The sequence below is a fragment of the Leuresthes tenuis genome, unplaced genomic scaffold (genome assembly GCF_036924035.1).
Source record: "Leuresthes tenuis unplaced genomic scaffold, fLeuTen1.0.hap1 SCAF_10, whole genome shotgun sequence".
Taxonomy (NCBI): Eukaryota; Metazoa; Chordata; class Actinopteri; order Atheriniformes; family Atherinopsidae; genus Leuresthes; species Leuresthes tenuis.
Genome location: NW_027325364.1, coordinates 8,528,293 through 8,555,368, shown reverse-complemented (window position 1 = coordinate 8,555,368; position 27,076 = coordinate 8,528,293). Strand labels below are relative to the sequence as shown.

At 37.4% G+C, this 27,076-nt stretch overlaps 1 protein-coding gene across 2 annotated transcripts in view; it reads right to left on the bottom strand.

The window, feature by feature from the left end:
* Window positions 1–27,076, bottom strand: part of LOC140316109 (mannosyl-oligosaccharide 1,2-alpha-mannosidase IA) — a 189,288-nt gene that overhangs the window by 56,731 nt on the left and 105,481 nt on the right. For both annotated transcript variants that reach the window (XM_072393817.1, XM_072393816.1), the window contains exons 3-4: window positions 20,706–20,821; window positions 3,667–3,747 (exon numbers count right to left, since the gene is read on the bottom strand). In XM_072393817.1, the coding sequence (XP_072249918.1) occupies window positions 3,667–3,747; window positions 20,706–20,821 (197 nt within the window). The remainder of the gene's footprint in view (window positions 1–3,666; window positions 3,748–20,705; window positions 20,822–27,076) is intronic.

The window sequence follows — 27,076 nt, the reverse complement described above, 5'->3', positions numbered from 1 at the left end:
CCTATCCCCCTGCTTCTTTTCCTTCACTGTTCACCGTTCTTGCTAAGGGAAGGGAATGAAGTAAAAATATCATCGACACTGACAAATGAAACACGCAACGCACAGACAACTGGTAGAAGGGATGTAGAAGGGATGCATTGGGCATCCGGGAGGCAAGAAAACTGAGGTAGAGTTGACATACACACAGATTCTGATATGGTGATGCATCTGTTGCACATGCACCTGCTTTCTTATGAACATGTGTGAAAAGAGACCAACACAAACCTACACACGGAGTCAAACAGATGATTTGTTCCCATGATAACCAGCAGGGGGATGTTAAAGAAAAATGCTAAGCATGACATAATATTTGACACCTTAATCAAATGCTGAAATCAAAAGGTTGACATGAAAATAACTGACATTTGCCGCATTAATACCTCACATTTAATGATAATTTTTTTTTCATAAATTTACATAGACAATTTGGGAAGTTTGGAACATTCATCAGATAAAACGAGCTGTTCAAATCATTCTTCTACTCTTACTGTGTCCGTTTGTGCACAGTGAACTGAACACTCTTCCAGTGGAGCCACAAAGTTGGCCTTAAAATTTTTCTTAAAATATTTACGATATTGTGAACATTGTACGAATTCAAGGACAGTGATTACATTTAGAAACCAATTAAATATGAAAAAAAGATTTATGGTCCAGCCAAACCAAACTAGGATTTCATTTGCAGTGGGATGAAGACTATGATTAGTTACTGGCAGAAATCTCAGTGTGCTGGTCATTGAGCAGGATTAGTACTTGAGTGAACATCCAGACAAAACTTGAGGAAATTTGATTGGCTTTGACTAAATAATCCAAAATAATCTAAACATAAACTGTAATGACGATAATTGCTGCACCTTTAGCTCATAGATTAATTGACAAAGATATCCACACAACAGTCAGACACATCTTCCACCTGTTCGAATTGCCACTTATATCCAAAACATTTGGCCTTGCAATGAGCGTGTGCTGGTGAAAATTGAAAGAGTGCGATGGGAGCAGCCAGACCCCTTTGAACAAGACATTTAATGTGGGTACCGTTGCCATAAAGACCAGCCTTGAAGCTTCTGGGGATCTAAGAAAACACACACACATTAAAACCACATCCCACGCGGTCAAAACAACAGGAGGTTATTAATGGTCAGGTGCTGCTGCAGTTTGGCTCCTAACACTTCTCTAGCAAACTGTGCCCCGCAAGGAGCCATAATCATCTCCCGCTTCTCTGCAATCATTTACAGCAGCACCAGCTGCCCAATATCCTCTGGTCATACTGGATCCACAATCTCATAATAGTCTCCTGCACGGTGTCTCAGCTGATTTAAGTCTCTGAAGCAGTGGCAGACCTTCAATCTGTTTGTTTTTTTATCATCCGAATAGAACAGCTGACTGCTGGGAGAAGTCTCTAATGGGGGACTCAAGGGAAGGAGCCCAGGTAGCTATAAATCTTGCTCTCTGTAACCCCTCAGAAAGCACATGAGTGGGCCATGTGATGAATATCAGAGCAAGGGTGAAGGATATTGATATGCTGTCAGGAAACTGAGACTTAGAAGGATGGTGTGCAGTAAACAGTATGAAAGTCCAAATGCAAATAAAAGAATATGAAGAACGTCTGCAGTTACTGCCTTGTCAAAAGATGGATAGTGAGTTTTATTAAATTAACTCCCTAGTAGCAATAAAGTCTCCCTTTAATGTAAATGTCTCTGCATTTGTGAACAGAACATGTTGCACTTGTGTGACATGGTGAGATAAAGGCCAACTTCAAGGTGAAACTGTCATTATGCTTCCCATATGTAGAAATTTCAATGGACCAGTGAATGAAATAGAAGAATATCTTTTTTGCATAGCTTTAATAGTAAGCAAATGGGGAATAATGGATCCAATGACATATATTCTGCTTCAGTGATGTATTTATGTTTCACTCATTCAGCAGTGGTGGACAATTTTACGCTGTTCTCGTCTCAACTTGCGTGGTCTGAAAATCAATGTCCATTAAAGTGACGGAGGGTTCATATGTCACCGCATCTACTTTCCATTAACTCTGCTTCTGCTCAGATCTCAGTCTATTTCAGTGGCTGCAGTGACCAAAACAGTACAGCTGCAGTGTATGATATGTGTACGCTCCAGGAGGCTGCTACAGGCAGATGCTCATTATGGTGACACATTGACCTCCAATGACTTCACAATATCCCAATAATGAACTGGACCACTTGTGCTGCGTGCTTGTCAAAGGCAATTTTAAACCATTATTTATCCAGCCAAGGCTCTCACAGCGTTCATACTTCTTTTCTGGCTAGGCCAGGCTCAGCGCTCATAAAGTTTCACAGCTTCACACCTGGACGCGGTCCACTGTAACCACATGATGTTGCACTGAGCAGCTTCTCTCGAATGACTGTGCTTTCTTTCAAGGACACATTTACTGCACCTCCTCAATTTAACCAAAGTGTTAAAGTTTGCTTTTCCAAGCAACAACTTAAAACTGCAATGAAAATGCAAATGCTGGTAAACAAGTACTGTACTTAGGCTTGATTATTTTTTGTATCATCAGGTTGGATTTTTCGCAAGGAAATTAAGTTAACAACACATGCAGAGCACTTCCCAGGTCCACATCTATTATAAGTATATATTATAATATATATTAGAAGTACACTTATTGTAATGTGTTATTACTCCATCTTAATCAGTCCTGAAAGTAGAAGCAGTCATAGAAAGCAAAAAAAAAAGCATTAATTTTAAGGAATATTCAACAGTTTTGTTCTTTCTTCACAGCTCCATTAAAACTGCATCCACATGTCATTGCATATTTAACACGAGACAAAAACAAGACACACAATATTCATTGATTTCATAAACTCTATAGAGGTCCTGTCAAAAAAGCGAAGGCTTCATAAATGCTCCAACACTGAACTGAGTCAGATACTGAGTTTAACTATGGACTGAGTTAAACAGATGGATGCTAGTCAGTGACATCATCCACTGGTTTTTAAACTCTGCCTTTGAGGCATCAAACTCTCCACCTTTGTCTCTTGAAGCCATAAGTTAAAAGTGAGCAGTAAATCTTACTAAGAACTACAAAAACTACATACCCCCAAAGAACAACAACTTGTCAATCACATCTTAGATCCGTCAGAATGCACAATGGTACAAAATCCAACACGGAACCAGTCCCTGGTTTTTGACCCGACTTGATTTGACCTCTAGCTGTCGAAACAACTTTGAGAATAGAGAATAGGTTGTAGAGAGCTGCTTTACCTCCATATTGGAGGGAAGACAACTATGATGACATCATATATTGCTGAACTATTTAGCTGGCGAGGGGAGATGACGCATGACCATGAAAGCCTTTGGATGGTGATAATTATAAGTGGTGATAATATGACAATTATCACCACTTATATCCTGTGTATGAAACACAGGGAAACCTCTGTTTTTAAAGATATTCATGTTAGGGTGTACTCAGCCTTAAAGTCAAAATAGTGTGATATCAAAAAACCATGGCAACAAATAAGTTCACACAAACACACTCCTGTCACACGTACGCAGCCTGTTCATCATTCAAACACGGAGCTGGTTGGAGATAAAGGAAGCAGCAGATCTCACCAGAGTCAAGCCGTAACAGACATCTATAAATCTTACCTCCTCTCCTGTCAGGTAGTATGCTGAGAGCAACCCTCCAACGTAACGAATGTTCACCTCAAAGAGCGATGCCTCGCCGTTCTGTTGAACCAAAAGAAAGAGATCAAATTGTCAAATGTCACATTGAGCCAATGCCTCCAGTTGGGGGTTAAAGCGGTGGTATGTAGGGGGAAAATGAATACACTGCAGACATCATTAGTAATTTTCTCCCTCCTTTCCTGGCGTTATTGGTTTGGGAGATGCCTCAGGAATACTGCAGTCCAGATGTGTAGATACATATTTCACACAACAGACTGCAAAGTCTCTGAGATCCATAATAATGAGGACAATATTTATCACTTCCAGGTGTGCGGATTTGCATTTCATGATTGTTTTATATGCTTTGAAGATGTATCAGATGGTCTAATACATCTCGAAGAAGCCTGTTATTGAAGTTAAAATTTCATTGTGTTCCTACTTCAGTCTTTGGTCAAACTTTTGTTCCTTTTTTCTTTCTTGTTTGTCTTTTTCTTGTTAAGGGACCAGTACATTTTTTTGTTTCAAAAAGTCAATTAATGAAACAGACCGCTCATGTCAGGACACATGTCAGGACACATCAAACGTTCAGTACACAGCTCATCATGGAGATTTAGAGAGCGCCAACAAACCCTTAGATCTAAAGAAGTACGTCAAACAAACCTTCAAGTCTCATTTCAACAGGAACCAAATGTGGTGAAGATAAACTGCACCTCTGATTACAAATATGGAGAGAAGAGAAATAACTTTTTTTTTTTTTTTACAAACAAAGTTTCTGCATGGTGTTGTCCTGTTTAAATAAACGTGGGCAACAATGGCTGTGAATATACCTGCCTCAGCTGTATTTACAAGCTGTAGTTTATCTACAGTCCGCTTTTGAGGGAATGACACTTGCTAAACAGTTTTAACAGATTCCAAACAGGAATCATTGTTTTTGTGATTGTTTGGTGATTTGGTGTATGAACCTTTATCTATGGAAGCTGCATCTCATAGGTGACATCAACATAAAATGAACTACACTGCCAGTGCTCATGCTGATAAAAAAATATGTCACCCTGTGTAACATGGCTTACAGATATATTTACAATCCTTAAATTCTGATCAGTATAACACTTTGAGGGTATTTTCATGAGATGAGATAAAAAGATGATTTTATCCAAAGATAGAATGACATCACCCACTGAACGGTATATTAAGATGGACAGTACGTTAATACCATATCTTGCTGTTCATAAGGGAAACAAAAATACAGCTGATATGGACTCCGCTGCCTTGTGTTTGTGATGTCATTTCCAATCAAAATCTGTGCAGCTGTCGCTGGGAGGTCGGAAACGCAGGGTCATTATACAGTAGACTGCAAAGAGCACTCGCTATTTTTTGTGCTGTCTGAATGAAGTGTGAAATTTTGTATTTCCCATCTAATCTAAGTATTAAAGTAGTACAGACTCGAATGTCACCAACACAGTAAATATATCCCATAATGCATTGCACGAAAAGGTTGATGATCAAGCAGACCTGCAGCAGCTCCAGAAACTGTCATACAATTGTATGTTTTTAAAAAGGTTTCTAAGTAATACAAATGGCAAACTAATATTGCTGTTATATATGATAGTAGAATTAAATAACTTAAAACATGTATAGGCTTGTTTTCCTTTTAAATACAACCATGAAACTAATAGGTTGTAGCACAAAAATTGTGTAATCTATTATGAATTATGTGATTGGAGCAGAAAAATCATAAAAAAACCTGTTCAAGGCATTTAGTTGTTTGTTTATTTTTTCCAATAGAGAGGGGGAAAAAAATTAAATACACTCGGTGCATCACAGAAACTCACAACAGTTCTAACCTGGTGTGTTAAATTGTGTGACTGCACTCAGGTCATTGGCAGCAAAGAAAAAATTACCAGAGTATTGTCCAAAATCATTCTTTCACCATTATGAGTCTACTATACAGTCCTCTACATACAGTTTACTATGCAGTCAGTAGGAATTAGTGAGACACAGCCGTGGTCCCACTTCTGAACCAGTCAAAAAGTGAGCGCATGGAACACACATCTGTTAAACTTTACTGCATGTCACAGGGACAGTCCAACACATTTCATTAAATTGTAGCAGTACACTATAATTTAATTGCAACTGCTAGCTGTCTAATCATCCAGCTACATGTAAACAACTTTTTTCCTTATAGATATGTTGTGCCTTGGCATTGAGGATCAAGTAGGAGGACCATGATAACATGGCTCCGGCCCATGGGCCCAACTGTGAACAGTTGCAAATTACCACAGTTGTATAAATTTAACTTAAAAGTAACTTAAAAGTTACATCATCTTTACTTCTAGAGAGTTCTTTTATACCACATTTTTATTGAATATGTTATTCAGTTTGTTCATTACAAACAAAAAGGCAGTTTTCCAATTCAGATTCATACATACTTCATCAATCCCAAGAGTAAATTGTTTTATATACTAATAGTAAATGTTGATTGAAGATGACAGGACAGAACCACAGAAAATATATCCCATATTAGGGGATTCTGTTGTATTCCTATCAGCGTGTTCTTTCAAATTACTCGAATGCTTTAAATACTTTGGGTGATGATCGAAGCTCAAACTTTTCCAGTGTGACTTCAGTTTCTCTCCCAAAGCTTTTCAGGGACTGGCTCTCTGGTGTTGGATGGACTAATTTGTCTCTGTGTAATAAAGCCGGTGTTCTTGTGCTTATGAAGATGTCTCTTACTTTCAGGCTTCCATGCACTCTCCCTTTCTGAGTATGCTTGTTATAAAGAAAAAGGCCTCTCCAAACAAATCTCATTACAGCCAAGTCAGTTTTAAAAAGTCAGGCCATGGTATCACAGCCATATAATCATGTTCCCCAGTGTTTCTTTTACAACTGCAGGGTGGTATTGGTTAAAAGAGTATAGGTTACTGGTCAAAGCTGGACTCTGTTCTCTGCTGTATTATTTTTCAAAATTTTTAAAATAATTTCAAGTTGAATCCTCATTGATATCAGAAAAGGTTGTGATTTTTTGACTTGAGTAAAGTCAACAGTTATTGGACGGACAACTTTCACATTTAGAAGTTTGGACCTTTACTTACCTCAACAGCTGGAAAATTGTTTGAGCTTTAAACAGCAATTGGAAAAAAGTAATGAGTGGAAATAAGAGTTTCCTCACTTTAAATTCAAAAGTTGGGTATTAGTATTTCTACTCCTTACCAGTTTTTATAAATGTATTTGTTAGCCCAACATACACCTTCTATTACACAAGTCTTTTAAGGAAGTTGGTTTGCATGCATCTAACTGTGAAGTTAGATAATTGGATTTCATAATGCGATTTAAAAAAAAGCCTCAACTGATTGATGCGTGTAACTACTCTGTTGTCCAGATGGAATTAGTTCAGAGGAAATGTAGTGTGCTGAATTAATAGTATTTGAGCATCAAGCCACAAGCCTTGAAGTGTTTCAACAATAAACAAGGGCTACAGCACAAAAAGCTCGAGAAGTTTAGTATTCAGCCATCCTCAGTCTTTAAACTACTGTGAAATACATGATTACACTGCAGATTTTTGCTATCGTCAACACTTTTCTACAGGAATGTAGATAAACAGTCACCTTTATTCACTGAGAGTCTGACTTGCTTAATAGAAGACATGAATTTGATGGGGAAAAAATTCCAGATTTCAAATACTGGACATTAAGACAGAGTATGAAGCATTGCCATTTCAGCATGACATACACAGCGTGGTCTATTTCCTTTTTCTAAATGAAGTATGAAATAACAGGTAACACTGCATGTGTCTCAATATGTCACTATAATTATTGCCTCTTGTGCTAGCTGAGGGTTGAAGCAGAATGGTACTCATTGAGTTGGAGACCCATTGAGAAGGAAATTGCTATCTCAAGTGTGGATGAGAAGGAAACTGTAATTGGGTACCAGAAAGGGCAATTTGCTCCACTTTGAAGTATATGATCAAGATGGGGAGTCACTTGCATCTGTTCATCTGCTCTCATTTATCGCCACATACATTTTCACTTTAAAATATTTAGATACTCGGGCATCATCTTGTTGGAGGATTTACATAAATAAAAATGTACATATATGATCATCTAATGTGTTTCAATCTATACATTTGATGCTGCCAGCAAAATGTCACTACATACATTTTTTTAATTCATGTTTTTACAGTCATTGGCTTTCCTGAGGATAGTTTGAGGAACATATCAATACTTCCAATGATTTCAGAGCAAATGTGACCATTTTTACACTTTTCTTCCTGATTGAACGAACGGACATGCACTCCTAACACGCATGTGAACAAAAATACTTCTATATTATACTTTTTTGCCAACGTCATGTTTTATATAACTCTGATTCAGGTAACAACAGCAGGATTTTGCCAGTATCAAGAGGCTGTGAACTCCGCCGGCTGGTGACACTTCCTGAAACAAAGCACTATGGCAGGGCAGCTGAGCAGTCTTGCCAATCCAGAAATGACTGTTCCTTTCAGTAATGGCAGTGATTAGGAATGGAGTGTCTATTTATCACCAGTGAAAGTGGCTCTTAGCAAGACAGGTAGGAAGCACAATGAAAGGGGACGAGTAACGCTGACAAAGGTTTTTTCAGTCAGATTTTCACTTCCCAGTGAAGCCTCAATAAATCACTTAGCAAGCTTTGTGTAAGACTTACTTTCACACTGATCTGAAGATTTATATCACGTGCATTTAGACAAAGATGGAACGTAGGCACAATTTCTACTCAAACAGCTTTTGTTGCCAAGTCATATGACTGAAACGGGGCAAATGTTAAGATCGAAAAACCCTAAAGCTCTATGAACACACACTAAACTCAAATAGACAGATTGACTCAACTGTCACATCATGAGCAAAATCTCAAGAGAACAATGTCACCGTCCTCTGAAAGACTGTTCATTTAAGACTGAAGACAAATTTCCTCTAATTTATCTTGTTAGACTTGATTTATTTGTTGCTTGCAGCTTACAAATTTCTGTTTTAGTGGCAAACTCCTTGAAATTCTGCTTGTCTTTCATCTGTATGGAGGGTGAAGATGAATAACTGTGTAGGAGATTGGATTTGACTCAGAAGTCAGAGTCTGAAGTGTCTTTTTAACCAGTCAGGTGCCGTTCGTTCATACTGGTCAGTGTGAGATATCTGAAAGTCCCTCAGAAACATTTGGTTTGGTGCTCAGAAACTATTTGTGATTTGTGAACATTTGTGAACATTTCCTTTAGAAGCCAATAGCTTTGCTTTAATTTATCAATGAAATTTTGTTTCTGATTAAAGCACATAAAGCAAGTCAAGTAAATATTTCAAAGCTATTAAGGCTGTACACTTTTTTTTTAGTTATTAATTGGACACACACATCCCACAGAGGAAAATAAATTTATTTATGTACTATCTCCTCTTCTTTGTGAAATTCTGATGAAGTTCTAACCAAATATAGAACTCAAATGTCAATGTCTGTTTTATAATTTTTACAAGGTTATACTTTTTGTTATTTTGTTTTATAATTCTATAATGTTTTATAATAAAAACTTTAATTTATCTGAAAAAAGTTGATCATCATGATACGGGTGAAAGACATCCAGTTTCTGGGATATTTGCATGTCAAATTGAAATACAACAAAGGTCTTAAATACAGTTCAAGGCTTCTGAAATTGCTTTTAAGTTTAATTTTCTTGATAATAAATATTGATAAATGATAGACAAATAAGGAAACCAAAAGAGATTCAAATATCTTTTCCAAACGAGGTAAAAACATTTAGCTCAATTAAAGTTAACACATGGTGCAGTGAGCATTTCTGCTCTCCTGTAAGCATGCCAAAGAAATCTGCTAAAGAAAACAAAAAAAATTTTCTATTTTTCTTCTTTTGTCCCCCTTTATGGTGCTCAAGCTGAGAATCTAATGAGGAGACAACAAAAGACTGTCAGGGTAAAGACAAAAGCTTTCACCACTGAGATGAAACCCTTCCAGCAGTCTCTCTTTCTAGCTTTTCTAAAAGTCTTGCAATGAAAGGTGAAAGAAGACACTTTCTGAAGAATGACTGCTCAGCACTAAAATCAAATGTGCACTGCAGTGCTAAAATACAAACAAACCTCCCCTTACTTGAACAAATATATAAGATAGGTACTTTCTCCAATGCCTGAGAAGAGCAAGATGGAATCTACAATAAAGGCTCATTTGGGATTTTACTGTATACTGTAGTTTCCTTACCCTCCTCATGTTTGCAAGAAGAAATAACATAAAAATACAAGACAAAGGTAGCTAAATACAACTTTTAACAGTTCCCCATGTATTTAATGAATAGTGAATGGAAAATTAGCATTTTAATTGCTTAACATAATGTAATATTGTGCAGGAGGAGCCACAGCAGAATAGAAAATTGATTAATGAGGGTAATGACTCATTGGGTACACTGCTGTCTAAGCTCGTCACTGCTCTGCTTCACCAGCAGCATGTAGCCTTGCTGACTGTACAAGTATTTTTTTTTGCTGGGTTCTCTGTTGATGAGTATCTCAGAGTCGTGGCAAAGATTGCCACCATGCTCAGCCCAGATTTGTCTGGGATGTGAGCCTGACTGGCACGACAGGCTGCCGTGCCGTGGCAGCCAATGCGCTGACTAAACTGTTGTCTATAGGGGTGTCCTGCTCAGGCGCTAATGCAATGATTTACTGCTAATAAAGAGGCATCATTGTCAGTGGGGAGATTACTCTCAACACCGCCCAGCATCCAGGTTTTCACAAGCTCCCAGAGTTTAAAGCCAAATTAGACCGATGTGATAGAAAAAATAAATAAATAAAAATGACCCAATGAGCCAAGGATGAAAATTAAGCAGTTGATTGCCTCTCCGACTATAGCCGGTGATTCATAGTTTCTCACTGTGATTTAACTTAACACTGCTAATTAACATGGAGAAATCATGAAAGGGACCAATTTGATCCTGTTACTCTAATCTCTGTCAGTGTAACAGAGCCTCTGCACACTCAAAGCTGCTACTTCAGCTGAAAGTTTCCTCTAAGCTTCTCCTCTCCACCCAGCTATTTTTCCTCTTTTTACTAAGTGTAGCATAATCTTGATCAGTGTACAAGCTGTATGAGTAGTCTACGACATAAGCGTTAAAGACTGCCAACCTATGGAGCATACTAAACAGCATGTGATGTTACAGAGATTACATCCATGTCATACATAAAAAATTAAATAAAAAATAAAATAAATCAATGGATATGCCAAAACAAGGAATACCTATATCCCAAAGACATCAAAGGATAGGAGAGATTCACACACACTGCTTTAAGGGGCGTTGAGATTAACAGATTCTAATTTAAAAAGAACAATTTCACTACATTGGTACATGGACCCTGGATCTAATAAAAATGTACCATAAATTGGTCAATGTCGTGGTTCTTCATTTAAAATCCAGTCAACCAAAGTTGATTCTGAGTCTACAGTCAAAATGAGATTTCCACTTCAGTGTCAGAGTAAACATAAGAGTGGGCCTGCACTATCACTCCATCAGCTGTGCTGAATGAACTGCATCTGCACATAATTCATCTAAAAGTGACAGAGTATAAGCCAAACTTCATTGCTTGAAAGGTAGAAACATGTACAAATTGTCAGACAACCAACACTGATGCAGTGTATGATGCACCATTAAGTCTAATGTCTGTGACAAACAACAAATCTCAACTTCCATGTGGTGAGACGTCAAGGTGAATGAGGAAGACAAATTCTCGAATTTTAAACTCGATACCATTTGCAATACCATAGGGGGAATGACAAATGAAGAGGGATAAAATGCTTTTATTATACAAGGTTCCAAACTACCTTTATAGAGTTATAAACTTAAAAAACAAAAAAAGAAAAAGAAAGGTAGCAGCACCATTTACAACAGCTATAAAGCATCACTTTGGCACATACCATACATACCATGTACTTTGTGATGGTCAGAGACTTTAAGTTTGCGGTCCAGTCAGCAAATTGTGGTATTTCATGCTACCAATGTTGGGCCACAGTAACAGGGTACATAAAAACATTCCCTTCATTGTAACATTTTTTTGCTGGAAGGAGGAACTCTTTGCCTGTCGATTCAACCGGCTGATTCCACATCAAAACCGCATCATAATCCGTTATTGTCCTGTCACAGGTTCTAATGATTGTTTAAAAAACAAAAACACACATTAAAAAACGTCTGAGTGAAGACAGTGTTAAAGTCAGCTGTCTACTAAATAAATATGATGGATTAGACTGAGGTTGACGACCTGCACAGCTTTAATTATTCCCAACCACATTGTTATGATGACTATGAGCGTCTCACCCACACAACACATACATTTTCTCCCCCTCTCTGACATGGTTTCATTAGACATGGTGACGAAAAAAAACAAGTCACTCTCATGTATGTTGCAACTACAGCTCATGTAAATGCAACTATGTGTTAACGGTTAGGAGCTCTTACAACAATGAAAATAAAGTTAAGTTACTTTTATGAACTCAGAGTTCAGCTGTTAGTGAGGGGAGGAACTGTGTGCCTGTCTGGTATCAATTAGTATCAATTATTTAGAGAGCCCTAATGGTGACTCCCTGGATGCTAATATAGATAGAAGAAACAAGACTTCGATATTAGTAATTATTTCCAACCACAACTTAGCCACATTTCTGCAACGTTAAAGTTACTTACAGCATCTATTGACCAATTTATGATTGTAGCGGCTTTATTGACACACAGTATCATATACTGTGCGTGCAGACAGTGTTAAACAACTGTAAAGAACTACATCAGATAGACAAATTCTGTTTAAAATGTAATCGTCTCCGATTTATATCTTACCCTATATATCTATAAATATAGAAACTCATCTCATAAATGATTGATGCACACCCCTAACAGGTTGTGAATAAGCAGGTCTTTTTTAATGTGATGGCTGATTGGTATAACTGTGACTTAATGAAGATTTCTTTTTTCTGAATAGAAATCAGTCATTACAGTATATTAACATGTTCCAGGAGACTGACATTCCCTTATTTTTTTAAATTCTCGTTGCAATATTATTCATTGAACCCATGCTCATAAAACAAATTATTATACTCATCAGAAGGGCTTATGTTGCCTTGAGTCAGGGGCTCCTTTTAATTTTTCAGCAACAGGCATCACATTAGGGAGTCGTCTCTCTTTTCTGAAGTGTTTTTTGTTATTTAAAAAGTGACTGGTTCATTTAAATAGACAGACATTAGACTGTAATGGTTATCTGCTGCAATACATCAATCTGACTAATGCACACTTGTTATATTCCCATGATGCATTTTTACAAACTCAGAGGAGCCTCAGTGAATACCTCAGTGAAAAGCCCATCTCAGACCAATAGAGCTCGATTAAATGGTCTGAGCAGAGGGATAACATTATCGGCTGCTGGTTGGAATCTCATTGCAAATGATTTACATTTTATTTCTTCTGTAATACTTATCCTTAAAAGCCAGCAATTAATAAGCATAGAACATCTCCCCAAACATTATCAAATGTGTGTGTGAAGGAAGTTAATGTATTTATACCATAAACAGCCACTAAAAACATTCATTTATATAGTAACAGCCTGGTGAATAACTCATCAAATGCTGCATGGGTAATACATAACAGCTGAATTACAACCAAGCCAATCGCCCTGCATTCCACTTTTTAAATGGATTTTCTATGTATCTGTGGAAACAAAATCACAGTGAGCAACATCTTGTGAACAGGTTGCTGCTCTCTCGGAGGAATGCAGTAACCCCCCACCATGTCCTCTATGATAATACACCAACCTCATGGGACTTTGTTATGCTATTGCTCTGTCATTATGATTCACTCCACTGTTGTCCATCTTCCTCCTTCCTGACTCTGAGTGCAACTATCTGCCTGTGACTCTCATAATATACCTCTCACTGTATCCAGCCATGCTGACTGAGGCACATCTTTCACTTTTTCTCAGCACCACTGGAGGCTGTTTGTTCACAAAGTGCCAACAAGAAGAAAGGCACTTCAGCTTTTCAGGCTGATAATACTAAATGTCCAGTTATGTAGAGGAGGCCAATAACTGAGCTAAATAATGCTTCCATTATTTCAAAACACATCTTTACAAAACTGTTGTAGAATGAGAATGGAACTTATTTAAGAAGATCTACAAAATTATTTAAACGTGTCAGAAATTGTGACTGGAAGTCCCCTCATTAAGACTACTTATCAACGTGCAGTCAACAAACAGTTCCTTTGCTCCAATATAAATGCTTATTTTAACTGGTCATTTGTCTTTGTGTGGTCAGTCACTGTCAAACTTGCCACTTTAGGACAATTCAAATAAATATCACCATGCCTCTAGCCTTGATAAAGCAACAGATTAATCTCTTTATGAATTTATTGTAGTTTTAAGTTGAGCTTTTGTGGCATTATGTTGCAAATGTAGCTGGCAGTAGATCCATAGTGGCAGCTGCTCCATGCCATCTTTCATGTTGGAGTCCCAGATGCTTCAGGATAAAAAGCAAAATCCATCCTCTCTTACCCTGCTGACTCTCCGTTAACATCTGTACAACTGGATTGTTGACAGATAGGAGGCATGAAGCATGGCAGAAAAACTTAACACAGCTACTTTCTTCAGGCTCACCCAACTGCACCCACAAGACCTCACAGCCCCTTATCTTAGGTGTGGAATTATAGGCCTGAATTTGCAAATTATCCAGACAATTTGCCATCCTCGGATTTGCACAGTGGTGTATCAGAAGTTATTGCCAGCAGATGTCTCTAGGTATGCTAAAGAGGCTTCATGGGAATCATCAACAGAACACAGTGGAACCCTTTAATCTGTAAACAGGAACTACTGTAAAATCACAAAAGATTGGACTTTCCTGAGAAGATGTTCACAAATCAGCTTCTGTTCAATATTAGTGTGACAGCACCTCTGCACTTTGTACACATTTTAAATCCAGTGTACAGCTTATCACTTATCACAGGTTATCACACGACACACTCACATAAATAAAATATAATTTTTTTGGGGGGGATTTCTGCCTAAAGCAGTGAAGCAACAAGGGTTATGTGCAGTTTCACGAGGCTGTAAAAAGGAAAAGGAACACAGACTTTATATTGAATGGTGCCCCTAGACAGCAGGTTAAACTTTACTGACAACAATTTTTTAAACACTTTACTTGATAAATTAAATAAATTCCTTTATTAAGATTAATCAGCAAGGGCTACAAAGCTCAGTAATTTTCATTACCAATTAATTGCTCTGTTCTTGATTTATATTGGTGAACTTAAAGTAGACAAAAAGATGACATAGTAATTTGCCACAAGTTTGTCAAAATTAAGTCAAAGATCCCAAAAAAGGCATCAAGTTAAATATGAAACAATGCTTTCATTATTTCATAGTAAAATGTATGCCTTGGACAATCTGTTGTATACCGTTTTACAGACAAAGAATAGGAAAAAGAACATTTGAGCTCTCATAACTTAATTAGCATGTGAGGAATTTGCCTTGCTCATTGGACTATGATATTGTTAAGAAAAAACATAGCATGACAAAGTCAAAGCTTTATAAACACACTTGACTCCTACAACTATCCTAAAAATCAGCAGCCACTAGCTCTTCAAAGTAGCTGACAAGTACTCAGATAATTAAAAGATGGTCACAAAGTAGAAAGAGGCTAAAAGAGGCTTTTTTTTTTTTTTTTTTTTTTAATAGGAGTAACAAGTGACAGTTGAAAAGCTGATGTCAAAATGAAGAGTGAAAATCTAAGAGAACTTTCCTGAAAAACTGCTCATCAAAGTGCTGTTTTGACTGTAAAGAACATTTAATAAGATTCAGCAGACTCTCGAGTCATGGTGCATTGTTTTACTATGCAGGGGCATCTGCATTGTGGAGCCTTTAGAAGAAAACCTTTCCTGCATAAAACTGAAAGTCTGAAGCTTAACCTCTGAATACGGCTGATGTATTTTAATAGAAATGGCAGCAAAACTATGAGTGGAGCAAGCACGGTACAGAGATGGACTGATCATGTTTAAGGCTTCAGTTGCAACAATGAGTTGCAATGACACAAGGAACATTTCACTGGTAGAGGGTAGAATTGTTTCACTTGAATACAAGAAAAATCTGAACGAAATGAGTAATTTGAAGAGTTTTTTTTCCCCCCATACAACAGGATTATGATCCTGAGCACAACTCATAATCCATGGACTACATCAAGAGACAAACTGTTTAGCCATGACCTCGACGGTCCCTTGATCTAAACATCAAGGACAGTGCTTACTACACATGATGACTAAAAATATCTTCACCCTTGTGTTGCAGTTTCACCCCTGCGATCTGCTTACATACAGCTTGGGTTATGAGTACAATGTTTTTCACCATTATCATTGGATATTTCATTTATTCTAACTTTAAATCCACATTTTTCTCTTGATATCGAATAAAATGTCCAGAAAACACATGAAGCAGACAACATTTTGCAGTTGGATAACTGCAAAAAAAACTGAGCAACGTGTACTCTGTGTGGTTTTGTCACAGGCTGACTGAGTGAAGTTGCTGAGGTGAGAAGAGCCGATTCTTACAGTCTTGGTTATATAGAAATTAGTAGTGAGTGAAAGAGTAATAAAATTCGGAAGGTGACATGAGGGAATATAATCCAATCTTAACGTTCTCATTAATATTGCTCCATTACTCTCTTTGATGAGAATAGGTCTGATGAGCTACCAGAGGGCAAATACTGCCTCAGACCAAAACCTCGAAGTCACACCGACCAAACTGTTTATAGAAGATCCTTAAAGCAAAGCCATGAATAACTCATTAAGCACTCAACACAAATATCTTCTTTATCAAAGTCTAGAAATATAATGCTGCTCTGCAATGATGTTACCAAGTACTTTATGCAGCAACAGCTTATGGAGAAATGTGACAGAAGTCAATTCTGACAGAAACCTTTGGGAGCCTTTTTTTGTTCTGATAATAGTTTCAGTCAACAGAATGGCCCAGTCTGTTGGCTGAGCTGCTCATTTAACGCCCATGCATTAGGGGCATGTTGTTTATTATGAAGTCACACAGTCAAGATGTATGTCTAAGAAGGTAATTTGTTCATTTGGCAGTTTTATACCTTATTTCTCTGCCTTACTAAGTAATTTAGGGGCATTTTAAAAGTAGAGGATTCAGTTTAATTCCCACAAAAAGCAAAAGTCTTGTGAAAACCCATAATGAGCCACGACTGATATCCAGGCTTCTTAGTGGAGAAAGAAAGGCTGAAACCTGCTGCAAAAACTGTCAAGTCTGTACTACTGTAACAGTGTCCTTGTCTGTCATGTCCTTGTTTCACTGCTAACAAGTTATAGACCGGCTGTCAGCATGTGTCGAGCTCTAGATGACAGACAAGCCTGAACAGATGAATGTAGCTACAGTGTGGCTCACTGCATCTGGTGACATTGCAACGCAATTAAGAAAAATGTGTGCATGAAAATCCCTACGTGTGCACGTGCCTCTGTCTCTTCATCTTTCATTATACTACTGTGCATGACTTTGAATGCTACAGACACATATGGAAGTAACACATTCTCTTTCATGCCTTTCTGAGATCATTCCAGACAAGTTTTATGACAAGATAACTGATGATAAAACAGTTGCATAATTGATAGGCTGCTAAGACCACAAGATACATTTATTAATGAACTGTTATTATTCTCATTAGTAAAACACATTTTTGGCTGATTCTGACACTTTTGGGTACTATGAAAAGGGCAGAGATCACTTGGACGAAACAGAAAAAAAAAACAGAAAATATTATACTGTGGTTGAAAGCATGTAAACAGCTTAGAAAATTCAACAATACCATATCAGGATAGAATATTAAAGTATAATAAACAAAAATATCCAGAAAGACAAGGTTACAGGAGTAAGAGTGTACTAAATTTGATAGCAAGGACATAACTCATAACAGTTTGTCACAAATGGGCTTTTTTCTGTACCTTACAGACCCAAAGAAGAGAGACGTTATAGCACTCCACGTGAAGGCATTAAAGAAGCATAAACTCTGTCACTGATTTAGTTACTTTAAAAGAAATAAATGAACCGCATGATATTGATCAGGACATTTTCAAAATGTAACCTTAATGCAAAACTAAAAGTTACAAAAGAAAAGTAACTGTTAAAATGCATTTCTGATGTGAGGAAAAACATCTTTTACCTACCTCGAACAAAAGTAGCACTAGTTAGGATTTGAATAATGAAAATACCACTTTCCCAACAGCTGCTTTAATGTCACATTTCCTTAGATGTTATTTTGATTTAAAAAAATTGAGCCGTCAAGAAACTTTGCATGCCCTCTTGGCAAGCTTAGTGAACTAAGTTCATTTGACAGTCAGTGTAGCGAATCAGACATTTACTTTGTCAGTGGCCATGGTAAAAATACGCAAACTAAAAAAAGGTATCAAAAGCTTAAATCCTGCAAAATTTGTTTGCACTCTTACTAAGGTGTTGCAGTTATCTAACATCTGGTTTACCACTTCTCTGCGTAAAGTGGATGTGCTGAAGAGTGTCTCTCATACTGTAAAAACTGTCTGATGTATTTCAAGAGACGATGACAGAAGCTCCCACAGTGCTACTGCCCGGAGAGGTAGTCATGGCATTTTCAAAAATCTGACAACAGTAATCATATCTTTTAAGACACTAAACAGCCCCTAACCCAAGACATGCAAACTACTTGCCCTTAAAATATCAAAGCACTTGTAGGATTAATTTAAATTGTCATTAATAAGTCACAACCAACTGTCTCAGAGGAGAAGAAATGGAAGTTGCCCCTCCAGTGACCACTGAAGTTGATGAAGTTGATGGATTGTGGCAAATGACCCCCATGACAAGGTTCACTGTGAAGTATAAATCTGTGTTTGCTGTCTTTATGATTGGTGACATTATGGTTTTTAGTGGCTGTCTCCACTCTGCCTGTTAGGGCTAAGGATTAATACTCATCTGCATTCATGGGGATGAACCGCATACTAGCTCTTCAGGCCTATCTTTCACTACGTGCACCTTTAGAAGTGTGTGCATACCATGAGTTGGGGAACAGGTGATAATGATAATAATAATAATAATAATACACAAGGCTCTTCCTTTGATGTGTAGTTATCTCTTTTTGGCCCAAAAACTGTCAGTAATCAAGACTGTGCTAAGCTCTGTGGAATAAAAACACATAAACACACTGAGTATGTTTTAGCTTTAATCATAAACTAGGGCTGCTCCCAAGTGAAAAAATAAATGCAGAATTATTGGATTTAGAATATTCTTGCACTATTTATTTCTAGGGATATCATGTGCACCTTGCCACATGTGTCAATTTGTTTATTTATGATAAAAGATGTTTTCAGCTCTAATTCAGGAATATTTCATCAGTAAATAAAAAAAAACAGAAAGTTGAAACATCTGACACATTCTCATAGCATGCACTAGATTTGTATAATTATTGTCTAGAATCTTCAGCACCACACTCAGTCAGTGCTGTGTCTCATAAAAAGTTTTTATGTAATTACACACCATTAAGTAAACCACATTTTATGACACTGGGTGGAGGCGGCTCAGAGATGACCTCTCTCATTTACTACAAACAACAACAAAACCAGCAACAAACTGGCTCACCCACTTGACTGTATGCAGAAAACCGCACAAAATAACATCCAGGTTGGCACTTTCACAAGCCTCCACTCAGTCCAAGATGATATCAGACCTGGCAACCATCAGCTGCTCCCGGCCGAGTCTCTACAAACTCCTTTAATGAAAGGGCCATGGCCTGTTTTTGCCTCTGCTCTCCCACAAATTTTCTATCTAAAACATCCTTTACAGCCCTCTTCCCCCCTCTCTCTGGTATTTATCACATTTTCTGCTTCACAAAGGCCTTTCAGCAAGCTAGAGAATCCCATCAGCCAGTAACACGCTGTGGCCACACAGGAAGCTGCTTTTGATTTCTGCTGGAGTGTCCTGAGCTTTGGGAAACTGACAAACTCACAGACACAATGTTGCTGTTGGAGCTCAAAAGCACAGCTTAAAATCAATCCAGCACACTCTGAGGCCTTGTCTGAAAACTTAATTTTGTTTACATAGGAGGAGGTGGCTGGGCCCGTCACAAGAGTTGAAAGTCAGTTACAGCTAAAATATGATCTATATGTATCTAGATAATAAGTGAATAATAGTTTACAGCACAGGTGAAAAACAATAATGAATTTAATCTTAACATTGTACATCTACACACGTGTAGGTGCAGAAAGTAAAAGGACATTTTTTTTAAAAAGTGGTTGCTAGCCTGAACATGGGAGCTCCCTCTGCAGGGAGGGGCTTTGGAAGCAGCTGAAGCACAGCAGAGAGGGAAAGACCTAAAAGTTGTATTCTTGCGCATTTTCAAGCTAAGCCCTTCTTCTTCTCTAGGTTACCAAGTCCTACTTTAAGGAAATACCTGTGTTGAGCAAAGAAATACATACAACAACAGATAAAAATGACAGGTTAAAATGTATCTGAGTAATCGACTGACATAGATAAATGTAGTTCAGTGTAACTGATGAATGTAGTGTAAAGCACTCCCTTTGAAGTATATGTTTACTATTTCACAGTATACTGGCTGATCATATTTATATGCCAACTTAGTGAAATGTAAATGTCGATTTCAGAAATGTCGAAATGTCGATTTCTATGGCCCTTTTCAAGTCTTGTTGACCACTAAAAGCATTTTAAAAGCACCATTCAGACATATGGCATGTCTAAATAAATTACAACCTTTTTTTTTTCGGTTAATTGATTTTACTTTATTGTAAAGCACACTCGCTCACCAATAAACACATCGGAGACAATGTGGAGTTTAGTGTTTTCCACGTGCACCAGAGACACCAGAGACTAAACCGCCAACTGCTCCAACTTTTTTTTTTTTTTTTTTAAATAATATAAACAATAAAAAACTTCAGCAGAATTTTTAAAAGTCCAAGACACAGTTTGAAAAATAAATAAATAATAGTTTCTCACCGAATTCAGGTCCAGGCTATTCTGCACCCACTCCTTGGCATCATTGTATTCTTCTATCAGTCCCATGATGTACAATGTGTCCAGTGAGTCAATGATGGATGCTCCCCTCAAGCCACCTGAAAGATGCATTGAGACAAACTCATTTTAAACAGAATTAGGGGTCAAAATGTAATAATAATAATAATAATAATAACAATAATAAAAAAATGTTTAGAACAAACACCAACTAAAGCCCTCCTCACTACTTTTTGACTCTGACTGTAACTACTTAAGGTTCCTCAAATGAATGGACCTTTAACAAGGTATGCTCGTATTCTCTCAGGCAATTATAGAATTCTAGCATGTTTTATGGAGACTGAAAGAGTTATCATTCAATATAATCTCCCCCCCTCTCCACACTGGTGAGAGGAAATACCTTCTTCTCTCTTGGCTGACATTAAGGCTTCAGCTGTCGTAATTAGCATAGTATTGATGGTGCTCAACTACAATCCTTGTAACCTTGGAAACAAGAAAAGGAATTTTTCATATAGGAGGAGTATCTTTGATACTTACTATAAATCAAAGTTAAGTTTACAGCACATCTATTCTGTTAGCACATGCCAACACCATGCAGTTTCTTTAAAAGGGCATCACACTGAGGCCAAGCTATTTTAATTACTAATCCTTGAGGTTGTGAAGGAATCCAACCAGATGACGTTTTGTTGATTTTTAAGGAGAGTTTTTAAGATTGTCAAAAGATGGAAAAATGTAACAGTAAAATAAACAGACAATTCATCCCTCTGTTACAGAATAGGAGTTCTTCAAAGGTAAACAAGTACTGACGTTTAACCCAAAACCTTTAATGATCTGATTAACAACAGTAACTTGACAGCGGGATAACAAGTAAAACATAAAAGTCCCTCATGTTGAATGATAACACAAAAACAGCTTTGTGGAGCACACATGAACGACATCTTTGCTCAGACATTAAAAAACATCCGCTGAAAAGCATCAGTCACAGTGACATTAAAGTCGAGTCATTTAGGAATCAAGCAGCAGAGGGGAAGAAAGAACTGACACACTGACTGTTGGAAGCATTTAGCAGCTGCTCCGGGATTACACTGAGTTGATACAGTATGTCTCTTCCTTGAACTCTGTGTGTAAACTCATGTGTGTTACCAGCTACTATGTATGTATGAGTGTCCTTCTTCATGAATCTCATTTAAAGCTATTCTTGTCTTTTCACAAACTTAATGAGAAATGCTAAGAGGTGTTTATTCCATCCTGGTGGCCTTAAGAGAAATTGCTCGGCCTATTTTCATATTACCAAATATTATGCTAATACTGCTGAACCTCACAGAAACAGCTCAACACAAAGGGAAAAAAAATCATTATCCCTAATGAATTGCTGTAAAAGAGTTGCAGGGTAAATTATAGGTTTGAGGTTTAATAAGAGAAAATGACTAAATCGACTGAATCAAACTGCTTGGAGGCTCAATCCGTATATTTAAAAATGCAACAGAGTGGCAACTGATGTGGTTAAATGCGAGGTGTGATGAAAACCCTTTGAGAAGAACCTACCCAACAGTAAATGGCTGGATTGATCTGATGCAACCATTCAGCAACCTGACACATCAAAGTCATCCTAATCAAGAACTAATTTTAGGCCTCGCCGAATATGCAAATGCTAACCATACCTTTGGGCAACAAATGACAAATCTGGAAATTCAAACAAGTCTCTTGGAACTCTGTCAGGATCCAGTTCTCTGCTGTCTTCTAATGCTGCTTTGTTTCTAAATGTTATTGCATTGTTTTTTGTATGTAAAGTGGCATCTGAGAAAAAAAAGATGAACAGAAAAGAATCACAAATTTTTCCCAGTTAGCATCTTTACACTTATCTGTCATAAGTCTTTAAATTCATTCATTGTTCATTTTAATATCACTGCTTCCATACTGCCAAATAAACTGTAAAATACTGTAAAATACTGGGAGACAACCCAACTGAAGACAGATAAGTTTAGTGATCAGCTTGATGAATATAATGCAGCATTTCTACAGCTAGAACATCTAGAGTTCACTCAAGAGTTGGTGCACAACAGCTGGCCAGAAATGTGAAATTAATTTGATCGTTGTTTAATATCTCTAAATATTTTATGGTAAAAACAGTGAACTGGTAGTAAATAACTTTCAGTCTGCTAATTGATCTGTTCTCCTTCATACTAAAATGTGACTCCCAAATCAGAAGCACTGCATCACAATCACTGTCTAATCAGATCTGAAAGCAAACAAAATGACTCCCACTGTTTCAGTCATTTTCAATCAACAACTCAACTCTTCTCATCCTCTTAAGGGATTTTCATTTCAGTCAGAGTTCTCCACTATGTCAGCTGTCCATACTATACTAGAAGCTGCACTTAGCATTATTACAAAGCTCTCGACTTAAACACTGATCTTTCACAGATGAGGTCAGATAGGACGTCACAGGCCACGAGGGTCAGGTCTCTCTGCAAAAAGTGTGTAATACACTTTGCCCATGAATCCCTTAGTATTTCTGGTAAATGAAGCAGAAAAAGTGTGAAGTCTTCTCAGTTTCATTACAGTACACCGCACCAAGCATGCTGGCCTGGTTGTTGTGACTTGACTGTAGCTGTTACGCACCACATATGCCCACTATCTGTACATCTATTTGTTTGCCTGATGCAAGTTTATTGTATTTTGGCAGCAATAGAGCAGTGCTGCTCTTCAACTGGCCTGCATAACTTCAGAGGACAATCTGCAGAGTTTGTTGAGCCTTGTTTAGTGCTAGACGTCAGTGTCTCATACCACAAATATTTCCTGACATTAGAAGCTAGGGGAGCAAACCTCAGCTTTCTTATTCAGCAGCATTATCTCTATAATCGATGACAAGTAGCGACAACTGATGGGAGGTTGTAATCAGGTATCTAATGTCCTCTTGTAATCCAAACCAAGAAATGGCTCTCTGTAGCTCCAAGAGATGTGCAGAGTGGGGAAAATTCTTACTGAAATCAGCACCGAAGCTAGGAAGATTGATTGACTAAGGATACACGAAGCAGATCAATCCATGATATTACTGCCACCATATTTCTTTAGTCCCATGCTACAAATGGAAGGATCTTCTAAAGGAGATGCAATAGGTGTATCGTACTGCGTATTTATAAAAACTGAAAAACACGTACATACCGACACACTTAACAAGGATTTAATTGCATAATTGTGCAACCTAGAGTTCTCTACATTGCAATCTATTTAAAGCCAAGTAAGGCTAAAAGTATGAACAGCAATATAAACAAACTTCTTTACAGTCCAAGGAGGCATCAGGAAATTGGAATGATCAAGGAAGAAGAACTGATCTTGGGCAGACAGATTCACACTTGCCTGGTTATAACTTTTAATGGACAAACAAAGTTGGCAATCTGAATATTGGGGGGTACGTAGGGTATAAAGCTGCGGACTTTCATAAATGGAGACTCTAGTTTGAGTCATTTGAGTTGAATCTGAGTAACCTGTGGAAGCATAATTGCTAAGTTTTCAAGTTACTTTCATTCACCTTTGTGAAATTTAGTCACTCTTTGGAATGTTCAGAGACGCATCATAATATTTTAGTTTCCTAAGTTACTGCAATGACATCCCAAAACTGGAACGCTGCCAGCAGACTCAAGGCATTTATTTCAGACATTGAAGTTTTCTATTGAAGTCTATAAGATTGACTCCAAAGGGTTGCGTTGTGCATTAAAAAGTGATGCAGAGAGGTCCTGACCAGACGACTGTGTGACAAGTTGGGAGTTGGAATGAGTTGATACACAGCGGGCATCAGTGGGTGAATAACATCAATTTTTTCCCCAGCAAACAAGTCAATACACCCAGTCCACAGACAATAAATCCATACAACAAAACAAAGCACACAATCTAGGACCATCTAGTGCAGTAATACTTACCCAAGTCTTAGCTAAACAATATAAAATGCTGCAAATATAAATGATTGAACTGACAAAGTAAATATTTTTCTAATTAGAACAGAGAGCTAATATTTTCAAAGTACTTGATTTGAACTACCAACAATCTTTGACCCACAATTATTTTGCAGCAATATGAAGATAAATTAAAAATAAAGGAATAACTAACGTATGTGCCATATTTGCTTTAAAAATTACATTAAAGATGAGTCACCTTTCAGATTGTTCATACATTTATACAATTAACTGATTGGAAATTAGTCAAGAACAGAGTGAAATGTTTAATATATTCTCACAGGACATGGTATATTCAACTTGCTACCTGTGATTTGTCATAATACACAAACCCATTCATGTAGTTTGACCATCAATATTAAGGATTAGGATTACACATGTGCACAAAAGAAATGGTACACCAGAAAAAGTGTGTGTATGTGTACTGTCGGCACACACAGTACATGGCGAGCCTTTAGTACAACACCGGCTGGTGGTTGTTCATCCATCATGGCTGTCACAGCCAAGTCAGTGTCGGTTAGCAGGGTGACATTACACAGCCCGGCCTGCATGATCAGCTGCTTTCTGCAGCATGTTTATTTCATGATTTTACAGGCTTGACTATCAGTTTCTATAAATATTTTTCCTAAATGTATATAGACACGCACTACATTATTCAATTCCTCAGGGAATGGAGACAACTTTTTTTACTCCAATATCATTTAGCCAGCACAAACTGCAGGATATGCATACAGAATAGATGCTGCCATCTCTAAAATGAAATCCAAACTTAACTCCAAATTCCATTGACTAAGTAAATTAAAATTGCAATATTGTTAAGCAGATAAGAAAAATTAGATTTCAAAAAGTGTTTTAATGCACCCATGGGAAGAGTCAAATCGGTGTTTCTCATTTTAGTATCTAAATCATAGCAAAAAGCTGATGGAATAAAATATTAAAGATAGGGTCAATATGGAAGCCACGCAAGAAACATCAAAGTGAATTTAACTGATGCAGACATTGGGATTCACACTAATAACGCTGCCCTGTTACCACTGGTTGCCAGCATCCAATTATCAATCACAAGCCCAATGAGTATCTTGTTAGCTCTAATGCTATCTGGCACCAGAGAGACGGGGTTAGCGAGCCGACGTGTCTGTGTGATGTTAATGATATCTAGCTGTTTGTTATGCAAGGCACAGGCTTAGCACCGCATATGAAGTTCACTGAGGAGAAGACTCTGTAGTTGAGTGGACTTTAGATGAAAAGCACAAACACAGCAGCTGTGGGTGACAAGAAAGTGGATTTTGAGAGAGCAGGATTAAGATGGGTTACTGGGAGGAACATGAAAAAGGGAGTGAGAAACAGGGAGTGATAAATGTCATGCCTATCGATCATGATGGGTTTTCATGAGGGACTGGAATACCAACTCTGTGCTCAAGTCTCCTCAAGGAGAATTTAACAGATAAGTCAAGGAATATATAAAATATGAAAGAGGAGGTGAAGACTAATTGGTTATATTTTTAACTGCACCTTTTCTATGAACAACAAACTAGCATTTACTCCAGAGGCAGAGCTGAACTTTACTGACTAACATGGTTGTGGTCCTAATCACTCCCACATGTATCTGCTCACCTTGACTCAGATGAATGTAGAAGCTTTGCACATGATCCAATATCCCTCTTTTTGTAAAAGCAGAAAGCTAAGAGTGTTTTAATACGGCCTAATTCCCCATAAAGCTGCTCTCATTCTCATATCCCCCCCATTTCATTTGTTATGGTAGACTATGATTAGAACCAAACATGCACTCTCATTTTTAGCACAGCGACAAAACAAACACCACGAAAAATATATTTTCATTAAAAAAAAAAAAGAGGGATTTTGATTGTGATGTATGTAGCCAACACAGCTAGAGAGAGATCATTTAGAAGCAGTGCAAAATGTAAATGCAAATCAAGTAAATAAAATATTGATTAAATTTGTTGAAACAGTTATGGTTTTGTGAATAATACACACTTCTATATTAATGCCAGCAACACAACAGACTGCCGATGAGCTCAAATCCTGCAGAGTACACAAGCACAGAAAACTGATTTTAAAACTGCAGCAGTTGGTCTTGTCAGTTTTATAACACTCAGTCTGTTGTTGGGGAAAAGAGGTGACCCAGCAAAACAGTAGACACAACCCTGCCCCAAATTTCAAAATGTGCTGCTCGCATCAAATCCTAAATGAATATGTAAAAAAAAAAAAAATAAAATAAAATGAACTCAATCAGTTCAACAGTTGATACTGCGCTTCATGTTATTCTAAATAAAGGGTTAAATGCTTAGCAAACTATTTCACACAGCTTTACAGTTTTTTTTTTTAGTTTTTTTTTTTAGGAAACAGTACCTAAATAAAAGATCCCTACGTCTACATCCTGTA